The sequence below is a fragment of the Heliangelus exortis genome, chromosome 18, assembly GCF_036169615.1.
Source record: "Heliangelus exortis chromosome 18, bHelExo1.hap1, whole genome shotgun sequence".
In the NCBI taxonomy this organism is placed as follows: Eukaryota; Metazoa; Chordata; class Aves; order Apodiformes; family Trochilidae; genus Heliangelus; species Heliangelus exortis.
In genome coordinates, this window is record NC_092439.1 from 11,480,249 (window position 1) to 11,500,425 (window position 20,177).

At 39.0% G+C, this 20,177-nt stretch overlaps 2 protein-coding genes across 3 annotated transcripts in view; one reads left to right on the top strand and one right to left on the bottom strand.

The window, feature by feature from the left end:
* Window positions 1-10,710, bottom strand: part of LOC139804414 (harmonin-like) — a 38,630-nt gene extending 27,920 nt beyond the window's left edge. For both annotated transcript variants that reach the window (XM_071761651.1, XM_071761650.1), the window contains exons 1-7: window positions 10,572-10,710; window positions 6,677-6,744; window positions 4,813-4,956; window positions 4,197-4,335; window positions 967-1,075; window positions 848-872; window positions 91-148 (exon numbers count right to left, since the gene is read on the bottom strand). In XM_071761651.1, the coding sequence (XP_071617752.1) occupies window positions 91-148; window positions 848-872; window positions 967-1,075; window positions 4,197-4,335; window positions 4,813-4,956; window positions 6,677-6,744; window positions 10,572-10,607 (579 nt within the window). In that variant the 5' untranslated portion in view covers window positions 10,608-10,710. The remainder of the gene's footprint in view (window positions 1-90; window positions 149-847; window positions 873-966; window positions 1,076-4,196; window positions 4,336-4,812; window positions 4,957-6,676; window positions 6,745-10,571) is intronic.
* Window positions 10,711-13,183: 2,473 nt separating this feature from the next.
* The window catches only part of OTOG (otogelin), an 80,342-nt gene continuing 73,348 nt past the window's right edge, over window positions 13,184-20,177 (top strand). The window contains exons 1-4 of the mRNA XM_071761720.1: window positions 13,184-13,304; window positions 13,409-13,469; window positions 13,601-13,655; window positions 16,361-16,445. Coding sequence (XP_071617821.1) covers window positions 13,253-13,304; window positions 13,409-13,469; window positions 13,601-13,655; window positions 16,361-16,445 — 253 coding nt within the window. The 5' untranslated portion in view covers window positions 13,184-13,252. The remainder of the gene's footprint in view (window positions 13,305-13,408; window positions 13,470-13,600; window positions 13,656-16,360; window positions 16,446-20,177) is intronic.

Here is a 20,177-nt window from a genome sequence, read left to right on the forward strand (position 1 = left end):
TAATAACTTCTGTGATGAGGTCAGAGGACAGTGTTTCAGAACCATTACAGATTTCCCAGTAGATATCTTAATAAAATATTGATCTCTTACCGCAGATTCTGACACAAACTGGTCCACATATTGCCATTTAAGGGGTTCATCTGCTGAACTGGAAGGAAAAAACCAAATTTAAAAGAAAGGGGACAAAACAAATGTGAATGTATTCAAGAAGCTATTTTGGAACATGGCTTGGAAGATATTTTGGAACATTTGTATTCATAAGTCCCTTTGGATACCATTCACAACAACTGGTTTATTTTCCAGCAATCCATACAGAACACCAAACAAGCTTGCCAAACAAAACTGCAAAAACTTCAAGTGAAACAAATGTGGGAAATTTTAAGACTTCAAAAATAATGACTTGAACAGTTTACAAACATCTATGCAGAAACACACCTCCCATCATTAACGTTTCTGAAATGTTTCTTTTAAAGTTTTGACTTTTCAACATAAGTTAGAAGAGAACAATAATTTAAAAATTTTCCACGTTCTGGAGTAACCTACAAATGTTACATACACAGAAAAGTAGTGGAGCTCTCTGTTAAGCTATGTACATTGCTAATGAAACTTCCAGGTAATATCCTTGAATAATGAGGAAATAGGAATTGGTTAAATTAAGTAGGCAACTGGTGTGAAATGTCACATTCATCAAAACAGACATTTTTCTGTTTATCACAAAGGCCATGACATTTTAATCATCCTTGAAGATGCCTAATCATTCATCTTCCAAATATACAGATCAATACATACGGATATTGAAGAGGCTCTGTGAAAAATTAATAACATAATTTGCTTTCAATACAATTACCTTTTGACGGGTATCATGCCAACATCTGAAAAATAAAAATACTTTGTTAAGTAACAGTTTCTACAGCTCACTGACAATCTCTTGAGAGCAGGTTTCAGTAACTTTACCATGTTACTTACGTCTCACTTTTATGGACACAATTTTCTTTGTACGAATGAGGTTTATGACTTCTTCATGTGTGCATGATGAAATGGAATATCCATTTATACGAACTATCTCATCTCCAACCTCAAAAGTGAAAGAAAAAATAAGTTGTGAATTAATATTAAAAAGTTTTAAAGCAATTACGAAGTAACAGGAATATCAGAAAGTTAGAAGATTGGAAAATACCAAGTTCCAGGTCCTGGTATCAGGATCAGTCTGAACACACTTGCAGCTGCTGCTGTCGCAGATTTTAAGAGTTAACTCTTCCAGAACATAGGGAGCACAGGACTCACCAGGAACACAAAGGGATGAGCAGATTTACTCAGCCCTAACCACTAAGGTGGTGCAAAACCCAAAACCAACCAACCAAAAAAAGCCCTTGTGCCAAACCCACTACTGGGTTATGGATTTAAAGACTTCATTGTAATAGAAAAATATTATAATAAATATTGTCATCTTTAATGTATTTTTAAGACTGTACAAGAAACCGCAACATTAGGTAATTCTGTAATTTTTTATTTTTTTTTTTTAATATCTGTGGAGTTTTTTCTCTTTGAGGCAGATTATTGTAGTCTCCCCCCTAGAAAGTTCCCAGCTCAGCACAGACAAGTCCGTCTGTGACCGTCCTGCAGGAGAAAATCCCCGAGCAGAGACAGAGCATGGCAGTGGTCCCCAGCCCCTCGCCAGTGGGATTACTGCTCCACCTGCTGGACCTTCAGAACTCTCAGCCAGGGCAATGGTCTGGGTGCAATCTGCAGCACCCTTAAGAGCATCACTGTAGTCATTTCAGCCAGTCAGATTTTTAATATGATTTTTAGTAAGAGCAGAAACAGGTCAGTACTGAAGGCTTTTGAACATAAAGCCTGTGATAAAATGCAGAATCAGAAAAAGCACAGCTACCCTGCAGTGTAGTGTCACACCCATCATAGCTCTCCCTATGGAAGAAAACTTGTTGTAAGCTTCCCTTTCCTCTGCTAAATTCTAAGCTGCTTCACCATCCCTAACTCAATAATTTAGCCTAGAATAGTTCCATTGCCCTCAGCAAGTCAAGAAATCCATTGTAAATAATAAGTTTTAGGTCTGGGTTTAGCACAGGCAATATGACTGTACTGACAAGAAGATAAACTGCTCAGAGGTAGCTCAACTTGTGGCATTGGGCATAAAGTCTCAGTATCCCCTACAGACCTCAGGGACTCTCAGCCTGTTTAGGATTCTGCTGGTTGTTCTAGGAAATGGTGAGAAAGTGAATGACTTCTGCTTTCCAAAGCAAGGTTGAGTTTCTCAGCAGTAAAATGCTCAAAACTTCCCCCATTACCGTATCTGGCACCTCTCTGAATTTCTCACTTACAAAAACACCCGAAGTTTGTGTCCAATTTTTTATTCCCAAGTATGCAACACTGAGTTCATTTGACCTACCCAGACTTCTCTGTTGATCTTGAGTATTTGTTGCCGGTGGGTTTTTTGTTTGATTTTCATTTAGTGAAAAGAAAGAAGACATAAGCACATAAACTACTTCTTGGTAGGACACTTGCTTGTCCATACACTGAAGTAATTGATAGTTGTTTTCATATGTTTTGTTACTTTTATAGTGGTGTCACTGCATACCAACCTTCTGAATCATAATAATCAAGAGACAGAAATCTGCAAGTCTGAGCAGTACAGAACAGTAACAATTATTTTGTTATTAATTACCTGTTTCCCCTTTCCCTAGCTAACAAGGAGATGAGGGATTTTCAAAAGAAAAACTGCAAACCTTACTTCTACCAAGTAAAATGTCTATTATTTGTAACTTGTAGCATCAGAAATATAATACTTAGTGCTTCCAGGAAATTAAAAGGTTTTTACATAACATTGGTGTTTCAAATTTCTCATTTTGTAAACTTCCACTTCCATCACTCACACCGATTTCCCTCTCTTTGTAGTCAGCAGAATCCCCACAGTCATAACCATCAGAAAGCAGAGAAAAGAAAAAGAAGTTGAAGTACATTTCTTCATGAAAGGACAAAAAACTTGCCTTTTAGGGAAACTAGTTAGAGTCAATGCTACAGATGCCTCAGTGAGCTTTAATGATTATGCAGTAATTTTACTGTTAAACTTGGAAACTACTTCAAGACAAATTAATGCAAAATTAATTTGAATTTTAAAAAAAATCAGCAGGACATAAAACTGATGGCATAGTAGAAAATCATTATGCCTTTCTCAGACAGCATTTTTGGGATAGAAAATGTGTAGAGATTTAGTTAAATAAAGCAGGTGGGTGAAATTTCAGAAGCAGCAATTTAGAACAATGGACTGCCTGTCAGCTCTTGTTATTCAGTGGGGTTCAGAAAGTTCCTGGGGCCACTTTTTAGCAAGGCATTTTATGCTGAGCTTTAATACCACATATCAAAAAAGTCTAAGGTAGATTATGTGAGCTGCGAAGCACCATCTGGTCACATTGATATGTATAAAACTGAAAAAAAAAATTAAAAAAAAAATAAGAAAGTCAATAGTCAGCCTCAAGAATATTTCTCCTTTATTGTCCCTACTTTACCAAACTAACCACATTCCAAGTTGCAATGTGATTTGTACAGCTTAGCCCAAAGATCCTTTACAATCCTATTCACATCACCAACATGTAGTATTCCCTGAATGTGGTTTTGTTCTAAGAAAGAGCTTTAAAAGCATCCAGAGAGAAAGCCATGTGCCTGTCCAGAGCAGGTTACCAGAAGACAGGACTAATTCAATAGTTATTCTGAAATAGTGAGTGGGGTATATGAGGGGGGGGCTGTAAGAATCAACATTTTAAGTATTTATAAGGTCTGTTCTGCCTTTAATCAGAATTTGGCTACTTAAAAGAGTCTTCCACAGTCTAGCTAAAGTTTTCTTTCCATCTGCTTAAATACATATATATTTACAATATAACTCTTGCTATTCATGAAGTATAAATGCTCCAGTAAGCCCTTTTACCTTCAAAAATTACCATCTCAAATACAAAAAATACTTATCATCAAAATTGGTGGAAAGTCAACAGCAGCTTTGGTAATTTGATTCACCATTGATATAATGGCATTTGGATGGCATTGGTGTATATATTTTATGAATTTTATTACTAGACTAAGAGCAACTTAGCAGTACCTATTTCTATATATTAAAAAAAAAAAACAAACAATTCTTAGTTCCTGCTTTCCTACCATGAAAGTATCCACAAATATAATTTTCTTACCTGAAGTCCAACATTGTCTGCCTGTCCTCCTTTAACTAACTGGGAGATGAAGAGGCCACAACCGAATTCCACTCCACCTCTCACACTTAGTCCAAGTCCTTCAGGATGCAAACGATCCAACCTCACCTCTTTCAGCTTTCTGTAAAAATGCAAGATAAAACTGTTCAGCTGCATAACACTTTGTAGCAAATATATTCCACATGAAAGTTACTCATTTTTCTTCTATAACATTTAGGCATGAAAATAAGCAGGATGACTGAACTTCGGGTGGGTGTATGTTAGCTAAAGCCACCAAGTTTTCATAATTAGATGCAATTATTGACGCTGCCTGCTTCTAGGGGGTTAGAGCTATAAGATTATTTATTAAGTGCAGGAACACTGAGAAAAGGTTGTTTCAACTGGGCACTGTTTTAACTCCTTTGCCATGCTCTTACTAGGTTAAAGTACTTGACAATTTCAGGTAACTCAAAACCCTACTTGTAGCAAATACAGGAAAAAGTAAAAAAAAACCAACCAAACAAAAAACCCCAAACATATATTTGACTTTGAACTTCTCTGAAAAGTCAGTATTTCCTGCTGTTATTTAAGTTTTCTGCATTGTTCTACATTCTCTTACCGGGATCTTTTGGGTGTAAGCTGATCATATTCCACCTGGTGCTTTAATGGGATAAGTGGGCGGATGGCATCAAATAAAGGCAACCTGCTGGGCTCATTGATCACAAGTTTTAGGTCCCCCACAAGCACTGGGAGATTCATAGATCTACAAAAACAAAGTGAGAAAACAGGCACAAATAACCAACACAAAGCATGAGTTAATAATTTCCTGTGCATGTGGCTTCAAAATCTGCATTCTACCCACCACAACTTACTTCAGCCTAATAAAAGTGTTATTTATGTAAATATTGGTTTAAGCAAAACAAAACAGCCTCTGAGAAAACAAGCCTTCTATAAGCAATAACAATTACCTGCTTCAAAATAACTAAAATAACTAAAATCTCCAGTGCTTTTAGTTTTTAAAGGTCATACACATCACTTAGAAATGGAAGCTTTCATTTCATTCTTAGAGTCCCAGAAAGATTTATGGAACCATCTGGGAACTTTCCAGATAAGATATAACTGCCAACAAGATTTTTATTTCCTTATGATTTAGAAATCCTTCCAATTGAATCGAGGCTACCAGCTCCTTCCTCTCCTGAATTTAGGCAACTGAAAAAATGCTTTGATCCTGGAATAAAAAACAAACAAAAAACCCACAATATTCAATATCAAAAGCAGAGACTTAATTATTTTTTTTTTTTAAGTTGAAAGGCCATCAAAAGTTAAACTACTGTGAACATCTGTTTTATTAGATCCATGCACAGTAGTCTCAATAATCATAGAGGTCTAGATAATGTACATTTGTACATTGTTATTCAGAATTAAGGAGATGTCAAATATTAACTCCAACAGCATCTACATATTTTTTCCCCTGAAATATTTCATAATGTGGCCAAATAAAGTGATATGTCCTTGACATTGGTTCATAGAAATATTGGAAATTTTGCTCAAATCATTCCAATTTTGGAAACTGAAGAAAAGTTACTATATGTATTGTTAACTTAGTAACTGCAACAAGATTTTAAATAATTAAGAGCTACTGAATCAGCTGGCTTTCCAAACAACTGGCTTTAGGAATGGAGAAGCAATTAGACAGACCTGAGTGAAACTGAATCAGATCTGCAGCTGAATACACCCATAACTATAGCTCAGTGCAAACAGATGGAAACGTCTACTTTTCACTCAGTTGAGATGCTATTCATTAAGATATGAATGGAAACAATGTCTATCAGAGCCACTCATCTACAATGAGTGGAAAATACATTCTCATCTTCTTTGAAACACAACAGATCAGAAGCTGATCTCATTTGCAATGATACAGCTTCTAAGCAACTGTGGTTTAAATCAGTTCAGCAAAAGGATTGTTAATAGACCTATCACCTTACCATTTTTTCCCCATTATGTCATAATAAGCCAGAGTTCTTAAACATGGCAAACAAACTCCCAAACCAATTTTTTCAGCTCAGATAAAATAGTTGTAATTTTTAAATCTGAATAGTTAGCAAAAATCTTTGAAAATAAAACTCAATTAAAAACTGTTGCAATTAAATTAGCATTATTTAGAAATATTGATGAATTTGATTAATGTTCTCTTTCTGTTTCCTAAGAACGGTTTTATCATCAAAGTGTTTCCCAATGCAAATCCACCAAACTCTTTTACAAAACAACTGAGTCCTAAAACCAAATTTACTTCACAGGTGATTAAATGCTTGCTATTTCCTTGTCTGCAGCTACACTCTAAAAGTATAAGACTTCATTAAGCAGAATACAACTATTATTATATTATTACTTCAACTACTTTTTTAGCAGCATACAGAAAGACCACTCTTTACATTTAAAAACATAAGGAAAATTCTATACAGACACACATAGAGCTGTCTTACTGGTGGTAGAGGCGCAGCACATCATAAAGGTAATCCTTCTCTGCTTCATTGTCAATCAGTAGATTCACCTGAAAACCCAAGGACATGGTTGTAAAACTGACTAAATAACCTCCAATTCTGAACATACAAAGCTTTCACAAATTAAGTCTCAGTGCAGAGTTCCATAAGGAAAGATTTCTTTTTCAAAGCAAACGCATTTTTGCAGTAGACTGCTACCTCAGGAGCTCAGACACAACAAGACTTCCTAAAATAAGTATTACAACAATTAACTGGTAAACACTGATACATTCTGTACGAGATATTTCCCCTCAAGAGAAACATTGTTAAAAAAATATCATATTTGCCTTACCTGATAATCACTGTATTGTTGAATAAATGTTTTCAGGAACCTTTTTGGCCATTCATTAATATAGCACATTCTGTCACAGATAAAACCACTCCTCTGAAATGGTTAAAATCTATGTCCTGTCATCCAAACCACTGACTTCAAGATCCTACTTCTAGCATTATGCAAACTGCTACACTTCTGTTCCTCTTCCTTCCAGCTTTTAGCCGATAGAACTTGCTGGTTATTCTTTCCTCCCCCACTAATAGTACGTTTACTTAAACCAGTATCACATTACTATGCCTGCTCCTGGATAATGACAGTAAAATAAAGAAAAAAAAAAACCCACAAAACAACAAACCCAAAACAACCCAAGTATTCTCATAGGAATAATTCAGTTTATCTTGTGACAGTGACTCCTGCTCTGATCTTTCTTGCAGTGAGAGATCATCACGTTAGTTTTACATTTGGACAAGCTTAATGTTTAGGAAAACAATCTACATGTGACCTAAAGGCTAATATTACTGTAACATGAAGTCTGAGGGCCAATTTGCATACTTAAAGAAAGCTCCTTTCTTTCTAGGTTTGTATTATATTCTAAACTAAATATATGTTTCATATTTCTTTTGTCCCTTCTGCTTCTCTAAAGCCAGCAAAACTCCACTTACAGGTGGTTCTCTATTACTTGTCTCCTCTGGAAAAACACTTTCAAAACACCTAAGGGCCAAAATGCTACATGCAAGACAAGATTGCTTGACAGTAATACTAGTGAGTAAACCAATTGCAAAACACTGAAGAAAAAAGAAATAAAATGGTTGCAGTAAAAACTGACTGGTTCACCAATAATGTACAGACTCACAGCAAGGTGATACATATAAAACTAAGACCAACACCCATTTTTTCCCCTTCCCCACAGTGAAAAATACAACACATAAATCAACTTCTGTTCTGGTATACACAACTCAGTCCCTCGTGCTAGCTAAGGTACTCTACCAGTCTCTCATGAAGAACATGAAATGTTTAAGTAAAGGCATCATCTCTTGATTATGAAAGCAATGAGTGACTTTACATTTTGCTTCTGATATGCTACCTGCTGGACTCCCTCTGAGGAACTGGAGGGCTGTATCTAAATTCTGCCATTCATTCTCACACAGAACCTTCCTGTTTGATTCATGCACCTCTCATTTTGTACCAGCAACTTCCTCATCCTCTGACAAAAAGAAAGATCCAGGTGACTTCTTATATATTCAGAATGCTACAGCTGAGTTAGTCTTCCTGGGCCATCTCTAATTAGGTCATTCTTCTCCTGTTGTCTACTTTTCCACCAATTATCACTTCATTGTAGCAACCTGCATCTCTTACCATTTTCCTAATTCATTAACTCCTTGGACAGAGCTTTACACTTTACCTAGGCACATCAACAGCTTCTAAGAGCTGACTAATTTCATACATCATAAAAGATCATGTCCCTGCATGTTAGGAAAAAAAACTTAATCTGTTGTAACATGGTATAACTTAGAGATAATAAAATACTTCTCTAATCCATCTTAAGAAAACAGCTGTAGAGATGCAAGTGAGATGATTTCACAGCTTTTAAAACCAGAATATTAAAAAACCACCATCTTGACAGGAGTCCTGAGCAACCTGCTCTGGGTGGTCCTGCATGAGCACTGGGGTCAGAGCAGATGATCTTCAGAGATGGCTTCAACCTCAATCTTCTGTTATTATTCATGGGTATCAAAATACTAGTAAAAAGATCTCATAGCAGTTGTATAATTGACAGTTCTAGAACACAGAGTTGCTTATGCCCCATTGTAACTATGTAAATTTCATTTATTTTAATATGAATTAATAAGGATTAATTGCAAAAACTGGAACTAGAAACAAACAAACAAAAAAAAAAAAAGACCTGGCAAGAAGTATACATAAGTTTATTCAGTAGAAGTTGTTGGGAAAAAAAAAGCACTTTTTGGTGTGGAAAATGTCCAGACTACAGTTCTGCACTACTGTAGCACAAGGCCAATCTGTCAGCTTTCAAAGAATAGTATAAAGTTATTAACAAGTTACACAGACTTTTAAAAAAGTATTGAGGGAAATGGAAGAATTGGCTGCTATATTTACACATATTATACATTTTGCATTGCTGCTTGGCTGATAGGAAGAAATTATTAAAATTGCTAAGAAAGAATAATGTAGAAGTGACAAATCATTGAGGAAATTCAGAGCCTCTGACTGAGCATTTTCACTACTTTAGTACAGAAAAAGTAAGTAGCCAAGTCCTTACAATTGCCACAGAGGCCATTAGAAGCAGGAGACAAATTCATTCAAAGAAAATACCCATTTGAATATCCTCTGACTGAGATAAAGTTTCCACTCAGACATGCATCCTACTTGCACCAACAAACACTGACAATAAATCTTATGTTATCAAGGGTGGGACTAGAATGATTTATCCATTATAGCAGCAATGAAAGGGAAAGGGTTTAAAGTTCAAGATGGTAACCATCCACATAGGAGCAAGAGCCTTTATAGGCATGTTGCACAACCCCTTGAGTTATACAGTAATAGCACCAAGGCAGAAATAACCTGCCAGGTGGCTAGAGTCATCACTATGGAGTATTATGGTCCTGAATGCTTTAGAACTTCACTTTGTCATGAATGACTTTTTTGCAGCCCCTCTACTTCAGTAAATGGCTTTATTATCAGGCAACACTTCTACAAAACACGTTATATCGCTTTGAAGAAATTCATTCCCGAGATGACAAAAACAAACCCACAAAAGCCCAAGTTAACAGCAAGTTCCCCCACAACAAAAAAACCAACCAAACAAACCAAACAAAAAACAACACACAAAACAATACAGAAAACTTTCCTGAGGCAGTCCTAAATGGCTATGCAAAAACATCTTAAATGCACAATGTATTTTTACTCCCTTTCCCTTTCGAGCTTACTTTGCTCATACAATTTTGAACTCTGTTGAGCAGTCACTTAACTGGATAAATGACAAAATAATGTGCCAGGCTTAATGAGTCGCTCCATGGATCAAGTGCATTTGCAGATGACTGCACATTCACAATTGCACTCCTGAATGTTAAGGTGGAACTGAGGTCCTGTGAGCTCCAGCTGGCAGCGAGCAGGACTGCAGACGTGATCTGTCCGGGCCTGGACTTCAGCACCTGCCCTTCTGCCTTCCCTGAACTCGACTGGGCACAACACTTTTTACGCGATATTAAAGTACCAAGCCCTAAAAAAGCTCATGCACGAGGGCGCATTCTCTTTTCTCCCTCCCTAAAGGTTTAAAATTGTACAAACACCATCTCACTGGAGGCTGCCACCTGCTTTTCTGGCACGGCACCACCAAGTGCCCCGAAGTTTTTTCCTTCGCCGTCGCTCACCGGCACCCAGGCAGCACCGGCACCACTCCCCGGGTCCAGCCGGCACTGGGAGCCGTGTCCCAGCCCAGCGCTTCCCCACCCTCCAGGCCGCGAGGAGCACCTCTGCTTGCGGCCCCGTACCCGCCCGGTGAAGGGACCTCGGGTGTCCGTGGACCCCGTGGGCCCGCTACCTTACCTTGTGCCGGAACTCGCGGGCGACCCGACGCTCCATGTTGCGCGGGTGCGGGCCCTTCGCGGATGCGGGGGGTGGGGGGCGCGGAGCGGCTGCGCCAGCGAAGCCGCGCCCCGGGGCGGGGAGGTGCGCCCGTCGGTCTCTCCCGCCGCCGCTCAGCGCATCCCCGCTCTCCCGGCTTTAGCGGTACGAGCCACCCGGGAGCCGTCACCTCCCCAGCCCAGGTGTTGGTTGTTTAAGGACAAAGCGGAGGAGAAAGAAAAAGTAAAAGAAAAGCCGCCTCGTCCCTTCCCCCCAACGCGTTCCTTGCACCGGCCGCCTTTCCCCTGAGCTGGTTTTTACAGCTGGTGCTTCTTACACCGCTCAGAGATCACCCTCGAACTTGTCTTTTGTATTTGCAGAGATGTATGGATGAAATGGAGACCAGCTAACCCACATTCCTCAGTCTTCCTGCAGAATCAGCTTTATCCACATAAACTGCAGGGAGAGTGGGATTTACATAGCACAGGCAGCTCACCTGCTCCTCCTTCCAACAGAGTAGAAACTTGTATGAATACACAGAGAGGATTGTCAAAAAAATTCCAATTTATCAAAGTGTAATCTGTTTAATTATTTCTTTGTGGTAACCTTCGAAAGCAACACCAGCTCCTTTAGAGACTGGACTTCAGAAACTTTAGAAACCCTTTCAGAAGATGGCTTTGGTGTATCAGAACATTTCAATGGTATGTACACCACACATTTCCCACATCAGGTGTCAGGGATAAGAGAAGAACGAATTCTAAGCCGGTGTACAAAAATTTGAAAAACTGTTTTCAGAAATAAATTTTCTCATAGAAGTGCAAATAATTTATCTTATACCCACATTCCAGTAACACACAATATTGAATAGATATTCTATCCAAGCATCAGACATGGAGCTATAGGATCTCCTCTTTGTGTATGCAAACCAGAACTGTCTTATACTTGAAGAGATACATGAACTTTAAAGGACACATAAAATGCCACGTTTCCTTTTAATTTACATATAGACTGTAACAGCCACTGGTATCTATCAGTCTCTATAGGAACTATAGGAACACTATACTATAGTATATAGCAAGTCTATATACTATATGTAGAGGAACAGGTTTTTTACAAGCTGAAAATTATGTCCGTTTGAAAAGAGGCTTTTTTATTACATAGATAAATGTAGTAAATGTAGCAAAATATTGTGGTTAACTTCATGTGATGTGGAAATTGCCCTGAATCACCAGGTAAAGTCATTGTTTGCTACTTGTCACATTAAAGGAAAATGAATAAAGTGGGCAGCTAATATTGTGGGCAAAGAAGTACACTAAAATGTGTTGTGTAAGCTGATTCCTATTGCTTTTTGTCTACTTTCTCCAGTTCCATTAATGTAATCTGGATCAGAGGAAGTGAACCAAAGCCAAGTGCATGGTGCATTTAGAGTAGATCAGCTCTGCTGTAGTCTGTGACTAGCAGGTAATTCTAAAAATCTCTTCAGGGTTATTGGGAAAAGGCAGTACTGAGATTAATGTGTATCTTTGCTGTCTTGCTTTCTTTTCTCATAGACTTCCCTCTCCCCCCCCCCAACATTTACAGGAGAGAACAGAACTCTCAGTGAAAACATCACTGGTTTTCCATCATTTCATTAGAAATGAAACACTTGTTGCAGCAAGAAACACAATCCACAGGGACAAATTACAAAGGCAGAAAAGAGATCTTTTTAATGACTTGCTGTTAACAGACTTCCCAAAGCAGTCAGAAAAGGCCCCTTTTCATCTGAGACAGTTTCTCACCTGGTATGGGCAGCCTCTAAAGAATCTGTTATAAGATATGCAAACCTGAGGAATGACAGGGAGAGAGGTAACAGCAGATGGGAAAGGTGAAAGAAGAGAAAAAAGGTAACAGCAGTAAGAAGAGGGAAGAGAAAAGGGAAGGAATATAATGGAAGGTAAAACAAACAGCAAATTTAATCACACACACAAAAAGAATAAAGCTGAAAAAGAGACCCCAGCTGCAAATTCAAGAATGTGAAGCTATAATGAAAAAAGGTTATAAGAAGCTATGGGAATAATTAATGGGCATTAGCTGCACCTGCATTCAGTTAATGTCTTAGTCACGCCTTTCATTCCTCAGTCTTTAACACCTGTTTCAGTGGGCCGGGGCCAATGCTCCCCGTTAAGCATCGGCAGCGTTTGCCGCAGGAGCAGCGGGCAGATCCCTGCAAACTGACAGTTTTCAGCTACATTCCCAAGGAGCAAAAGCAAAGCCCGGGTTTGTCCCCGTTTTAGGCGAGGTGTACCCTACACCGCACTCACCGCGGAGATTTGAGCTCCTGCTGGGAAGCCGTGCCACTAATCGTTTTTTAAACCCCAGAAGGGAGGAAAAGTGGAAACAAACATGGGGAGCCGACGAACTGAGTGCCCAGCAGGGTGTGTTGGCGGAGCAGCAGCCGCTGGGCTGTGGGACAGGAAAATTCCTGGGGCCGGGAGTCCCGCGACAGAACCAGGGGCGGTGTCCGGGGTGAGTGCCTGGGGACGGGCCGGGGGCGGAGGGCGGGCAGGCGGCTGATAAACCCCTGTCCGCCCCGCCCGGGGAGGGCGGGATGAGCCCAAAGCGCAGGTAGCGGCTGCCGCTGAGGTCCCCAGCCCTGCGGGAAGCCGCTGCTGCCCGCCAGCCCCATGGAGGCTCCGCTCCTCCTCGGGGCACTGCTGTGCGCTTGGCTGCCTCTGGGTGGGTCTCCCGTCGGGCAGGGTGAGGGGATGTGAGGGAGGACGGGCAGACAGGCAGAGAGAGTACTTTAGGCTATTATTAACATGTTATTTTTTTCATTCCAGCCCTATTGCCATGCGGCGCCCAGGCGCAGCTCCCCGTCGGCGGAGAACTACGTCTCTCCAGGTAAGAGCCAACAGAGCACAGCCGGGCTCCTTCCTCGCCTTGGCGGTGCGGACCCGACAGCCCTGAGGTGGGCTGGAGTGGGTGGGCTGCACAGGCCCAGCAAACCCTGTTCTGTTCTGTTCTGCCCGCAGCACAGACGGCGCCGCGCGAGCTCGGAGCGGGAACGGCCTCTCCCCAGAGCCGCAGGTAGGGAGCACGAGCCCGGAGCTGTGAGGGGATGGGCGGGAACGGACGGGTCAGTGGCTGAGGAGAGGGCTGGGATGGCTCCTCGGAGGGATGACGCTGTTCTCCCCTGTGTGAATCTTCAAGACTTGTCCTCCAAGTAGCGTTGGATGTGTGCTCTGTCTCCGGAATAAGGGGTGTCAGTCATGAAGGGAACTTGGGGCTCAATGCGCTTCAGGTGTGAGGGAAGGCGGTGGCTCGAGCTGCAGCTCGTTCAGAGGTAGTTACAGGTCTCATGAAGCCTCTTTGCTCCATGGAAATCTGCTCTGGCTCATCCAGCAATAATTGCTTTGAGCCTTTTTACCTCTTAATACAAGGGCTGGAAGTATCGAATCACCACAGCTCACTACGTGGTTTTGGATGTGGTTTATCTTGGCAGCCTGGCTGTATCATTCATGGAGCGTTGCTGAAATGTAACTAGGGTGAGTGGTTCCCGCTCCCCTGTTTGAGGGTGGGAAAATGAAAGCTCACTTTGTAGCCTCCCCTTTTTTTTGGCTCTGCAGGGGTTGCCTTTCTTTTTTCCCAGGAAAAGCTCAGCAGAGGGAAAAACGTCCTGCAGAACTGTCAACAGGAAACAAAACCAATGATGAGAGCAAACTCTTGCAGATTGAGGTTTCTCCATGAGAATTCAAGATACAGCAGAGGGCCCTTTTTTTTTTCCTTCCATGCCAGCCTACCAGGCAGAAAACTTCATTATGAAATATTTTTAGGAGAAAGGAAAAAATAAATTCAAATTACTTATAAAAAACTAACAATCTGAGGAGTACTTTTCCTGGCCTTTTGAACAGTCTAAACATAACAATGCATTTTTACGCATTCTTGCTTTTAATAAGCTTCCTCACGTGGAAAAGGTAAAGTAACACCAAGTGATGGTGGTAAAGCCCTCTGAGGAATCCTGTGTCTGTGAAGACTTAGTTAATGACATAACTGATTTGAGAAGTTTTTTGTAGAATTCCTAACTAGGTATTCAGAACACAGAAAGCATCTGCTATTTTAAAAATACTTTACAGAATCCAGCACAGGATTGAGATTCAAATGCAAAAACTCTAGGGCATGAAAATTAAATGCAATAAATCTAACCAATTCCCCAGTGAAAATTATGTGAACATAGCTGATTATTTTGCAGGTATTTTGCTCAGTTATTTGTATCTCTGTGTATATTTTGGCAGTCAGAGGGAGAGGCAGAGCTGAGGTCTATTACTTTACATCTGAAGATTGTAAACAGTCAGGTTGAAGGGTTTCAAGCATAAAATACAAATAAAGTTAGTGTAAATGTGAAAGGGAAGAATCAACAAAGAGAACTTCTGAGCAGCACAAAATTGCATTCAACCCCTCAGTGTAGCCAGGCTCATAAATAGGTAAATATTTACTAGAAAAAGTCTCTGTGGACAGTGTACATGTAGTGTATATAATAGGTAGCAAATCAAGTGTGGCTCTGGACCTCTTACTGAGGAGATGTGGGTGTTCTGGATATTGTGTTCTCTCAAAGAAAAATCATGGAGAATATTTAACAAATCGCACATCTTCAGGTGCTGTCCTATTTCTTTCCATCATTAAAATACACACCTTAAGATGAGGTGTCTTTGTTCACCAGTTTCTGGGAACCTGGCACCTTCAAGGGTGTACCTGAAAGAGCAGTTTCTGAACTATCTGCAATACCTCTTTGTATAAAATATAACTGAGTTTGTATCTAGCCCCACTTACCTGCAAATGGGATAGACAAGGCCATAAATTAATAAATTCATGAATTCCTCAGACTTTGTACTTGCTTGATGGGAAGGAACTTGTATGTTCACACATCATACCTGATTTTACTGTTCTTGGTAAAATGGATGTCTGGAGCTTGGAAGTGGAGTGGAGGGCTTATGAGTGCTGCCACTGATGGAAGAATGAAGTGGAACTTGGGCTAATAGATGAAGATGGCAAGAATGAGGGGGAGAGTCAATATTATCATAACATACCTATTTCTAAATATTATTGCAAGGTTTACTAGACTAGAAACATTAGGATTGCAAAGGGCATTTTACTAAGGAAAAAGAAATATTGTGAATTAATCTGAGAAAACAAAATATCTCGCTGCTGTCTGTTGAAGGCAGAAGTACTTGTGAAAAAGGAAATTAATTTTAAAGTTTTTAATCTGAGATGTTTTTGAATGTTAGAACAGGGCAAGATTAATGAGAAGATAAGAAACATTTTGAAAATTAACTTGGTATGAAAGTTTTTTATGAAATTTTAAAAAAACAAAAAAGCCACCACAAAACAAACCTGTTGATCTTGTTGGGTTTTGAATGAAGTTCTTGGAGAACTATGTGAATTCCCAAACAGCAGAATGTTTATACTGTAATTGTTAAATACATGTGATGGTATAGAGGTTCTAATTGGGAATAAAAGTATGGAGAAAGACACAGAAGAGACTGTTGAATGTGCATTTTTAGGCATTTTGGCTTAACTGGTTTAATGTGCCTACTGCCTTCTGGCAAAACATACTTCAGTGCTTCTTTACTGGAGCTTTGAGTAGGTTGACTATAAAATGGTGGGTTTTGATAACTTTGTAGTAAGTCAGTATGAACCAGTGAGCTTACTGAAAACACTAAATTGACTGATAGTCCATGAAGAGATTTTTAAAGTGCCTCAGTTACAGCTGCTGTTTTCTTTGTCCTTTTTGGAAGGAGCCTGGGATGGCAGTTCATAATGCATCATCTACCATGATATCTCAGAACAGAAGAGTTCACAGTGTGAAATGTGGACCATCTAGTAAGTCAAACTTATGTTTTTATATGGAATAAATTCTGTTGTCTGTTGTATTCTGCCTAATTATTTTATTAGGGTGCAATCTCCAAAAGCATTTAATTGCTTTAATACATAGTTTTCAGAGGTTTTTGAGAATTGCATGTAACTGTCTGTGGAGGAATAATAGAAAAGTGCAAAGGAGCCTAGTACTAGTAAAACAAACTTTTACCTATACACTTCTCCAGTATATGAAAAATACATTATAGATTGTATATCATAAAATTGCTCTACAAATATAGAAATCCATCAGTATCCAATCAATAAAATGTACTCTGCATGTGAGGATTGCACCAGTTCATTGAGCAAGTTACTTTCTTAGTTCTGTTTGTTTTTAACAGAATAAAGAAGCTTCCAAAGAGAAGATGTGCAAATTGTGCTGAGAAATTTGTTGCTATATTAATTGCTTGGTTACCTGGGTTTATATTTGCCAAGTGAAAATTTTTCTAAGGGGATTAGTGGATTCCATTCTCTGCTTCAGACCCACTAGTTAAAAAAAACATTAAAGATGCTCCTTTAACAAAACTCTTAAAGGGTTTATTTCTTCTTAAATAGGCCTAATATTGAAGAAAGGGAAGAACAATTGTATGAGGAGGGAGAATTAAATGGGTAGCAGATATGTCATGCTACCTTATCACGTCTAAGCTTTTAAAGGAGAATGTACCTATGTTAGATTAGAGACAGTTTTCATTGCCCTCTTCAGATGGTATAGGATAAACAGGTTCCTTTTCCTAATTCTTACTTCTGTGGGGCTTAAATATTCCATAAATATTTTCCATTTCTGATATATTTGCTTTGGCAAGGCAGTGTTTTTGGAGACATACTTGGAAAGTTATTTATGATTCCCCATACTTGAAGGCAAATCAGGTTTATGCAACTCTTTAAACATTTTAATATCTTTTGAAGTTTCCTTTTTAAATCCCAGTAAACTCTGTGTGGGAAATGGAATCCATTGTTGTCTGTGTGTGAGAGACATTAAAACTAAAGAATAACCTGATCTGCTTTGTGCAGGAGTTTCGGTAACACGCTCTAAATGTTTAGAACAAAAGTTTTGGTTTGGTCCTTCCTATTTGAAGAGAGATGCAAGCTGCTATAGCTCTGCCAGTGGGCTGGGATTTGCACTATTCTAGGGATGTAGGAAATAGTAAAGCCTTTTTTAAAATCAGCAAGATATGTTATAATCTTCCTTCTCCAATTTAGTGATGTGTCTATGAAAATTATTCTATGACAAACTTGGAAAATTGATTATAATAGGCTTTTATTTAATCCTTCATTATACAGCCAATTCTTGTTGCAATAACATTTTGATTCATATAATCTCTATATAGAGATAAACCAAGAAATTTTATGTGTAATTTTTGCATGATGGATGAGTGCTCTATTGTGCATAAATACATTTAGGTATACATAAATATATTTAACACTTAATACACAGATATATTTAACTTTGTGTTAGTCAACTGAGCAGTTTTGAAAACAATGCTATGACTTAAACATCAAAAGAAAAAAAAGTTGCCATTGTACAAGTAAACGCCAAGAGATAAATTCTTGTTTGTTTCTTGTACCCAGGGAATGTGATTTGTTTTGAAATGTTCATATTATAATTGACAGCAGTTAACCTGTAGTTTACACAGCTGTTCAACTTGTATCTTTCTTCCACACAAACATTTTTTTTTGTGGTAAGTTAAACACATAAACAAAAAAGCCCCCAAACAAAAACAAACACAAAACCCTGGAGCTAAGGCATGTTAAGAACCTGGGACAGGAAAAAACTTTATTTCTGGAAGTAAGTTTCAAACTATTGCTGGAAATCTCTAACAGGTTAAACACTTCAAACTTTCTTTTGTTGAGATGCTGTAGCAGGCATGGACCCTTAAAGTCACTGTAGAAGATACTGTCCCTTAAAATATGTGCTGATTTCAAGAGATCCATTGCAGGACCAAGTCTGCAGCTAACTGGAAGGCTCTTAGTATTGAAGGATTAAAATGACATCCTGCTCACTGACCTCAGAATCTCAAAAAGGAAAATTTTACATGCTGGTGTAGTAAGGTCTTTGCCATTGTATTGCATCCTGTTGAAACCTGTGTGACACAGAAAACTTGTGCCATTACAGGCAGATGGTTTCAAAGATTATGAAGTTGAAGAAAACAAAATAGTGCAAGAAATAGTTGTTGTATTAGTTGTCCCATAGTCAAAATGAAACAAAGTTTGAGAGACAGTGTGCAATGGGAGTTATGCTGAGTTGCAAAGTATAAAATTTACAGAATGTTGACAGCAAAGTTTTAAATATTAATTTAAGCACACCTTCTACACTTCTATGCATAGCTACGTGTCCTAGTTGATACTTTCTGCAAATTCTTACTCCAAACTGCTTTATCTTTTCGTTTCAGAATAAAGTTTACTTATTATTAAAAAAAATAAATTGATCTCTCTTGTAGTTGGATAGTTGGATAGGATCTCTCTTGTAGTTTCAGGCGGACTTATTATTCACTTGCATAAAACTTTTAACTGTGTGATTTTTAAGCAATCCTCAAAACTCAAGGGTCTTTGTCAATTTCTGCAAAGTTCTGAAAGTGTTTGGGTCAAAGTTGGTAAAGAGGCAGAATCGTAAGAACTGAGGGAAGAGGCTGGACCTACCTCCCTTAAGTAAAACTTGATCGCTTTCAGATTTCTATATTAATTTTTCATGCTTCAACTTGTCTTTCCAAGTAAATATAATTTAATCTTGAAAGGATACCTGTATCCAGTGATTTCCATTAAACAAACGTTTCATGCTGTGTCTTAAACAGTTACAAAATACGCATCCAGTGTTTAATGTTTTGCAGATAAATACCCAGGGGAAGGTCGTGTCACTTGAGTCACAAATTTTCAAGAATTATTACTGTATTGATGATGGTGGTGTATTACAGAGAGGTGGAAATTCAGTTTGGGCAGCTGGATTGAGAGGGTAGAGGAACTAGGTGGAGGCCCAGGTGCCCAAGGGACTAAAATAACCCTATCTACACACTGAGAAGGGTTGCAGCCTATTCAGTAATTACCAGATAGTTAGGGAATTTAAGCAATGAGAGGATCAGAGAAGAATTCAGACCGGTGTTATAAGATGATCCCAAGTCTTTGCGCTGTTCAGTAAAGATGTAACTTGAGACAAGTTGCTTCATGCCAACAATGGTTATTTTATCAGTGACTTGCAGGTTGTAATGGCATCACTGGTTAGAAATCACATCATTACTTATGCAAGGGGGATCATGTTACTCAGGCCTGCCACTTGCTACTAGGAAAGTCCCACCAGTTTTCAGTTTCAGATTCCAGCTCGATGCACTCCACTGGCATAATGTCAAAGGCAAAAAAGGAGCTAAAGACTTGTTAATAGAGGTAACGTTCAGGTATAAAAGGGCAGAATAATATTCCATAAGCTTTCCTAATTTTAACCTTGGCTTAGCCCTGCGTTTATTTACTTTCTTCAGGTGTTAAAATGTTTCTCGTGTCCCTAGGAGAGACCTAAACCTGCATCCAGTCATAGGGGTTGCCTTTTTTAGGGAGCTTGTATGCCTTTCATGATAAAGATCAGAGTGAGCCCTTTGTTAAAGGGTGTTGCAAGGGGGCTGGAACTGGATGATCTTTAAGGTCCTTTCCAACACAAACTATTCTGTGGTTCTATTCCAGATACCTGAGGAAGCATTTCTGTGAGTAGAATTGGAT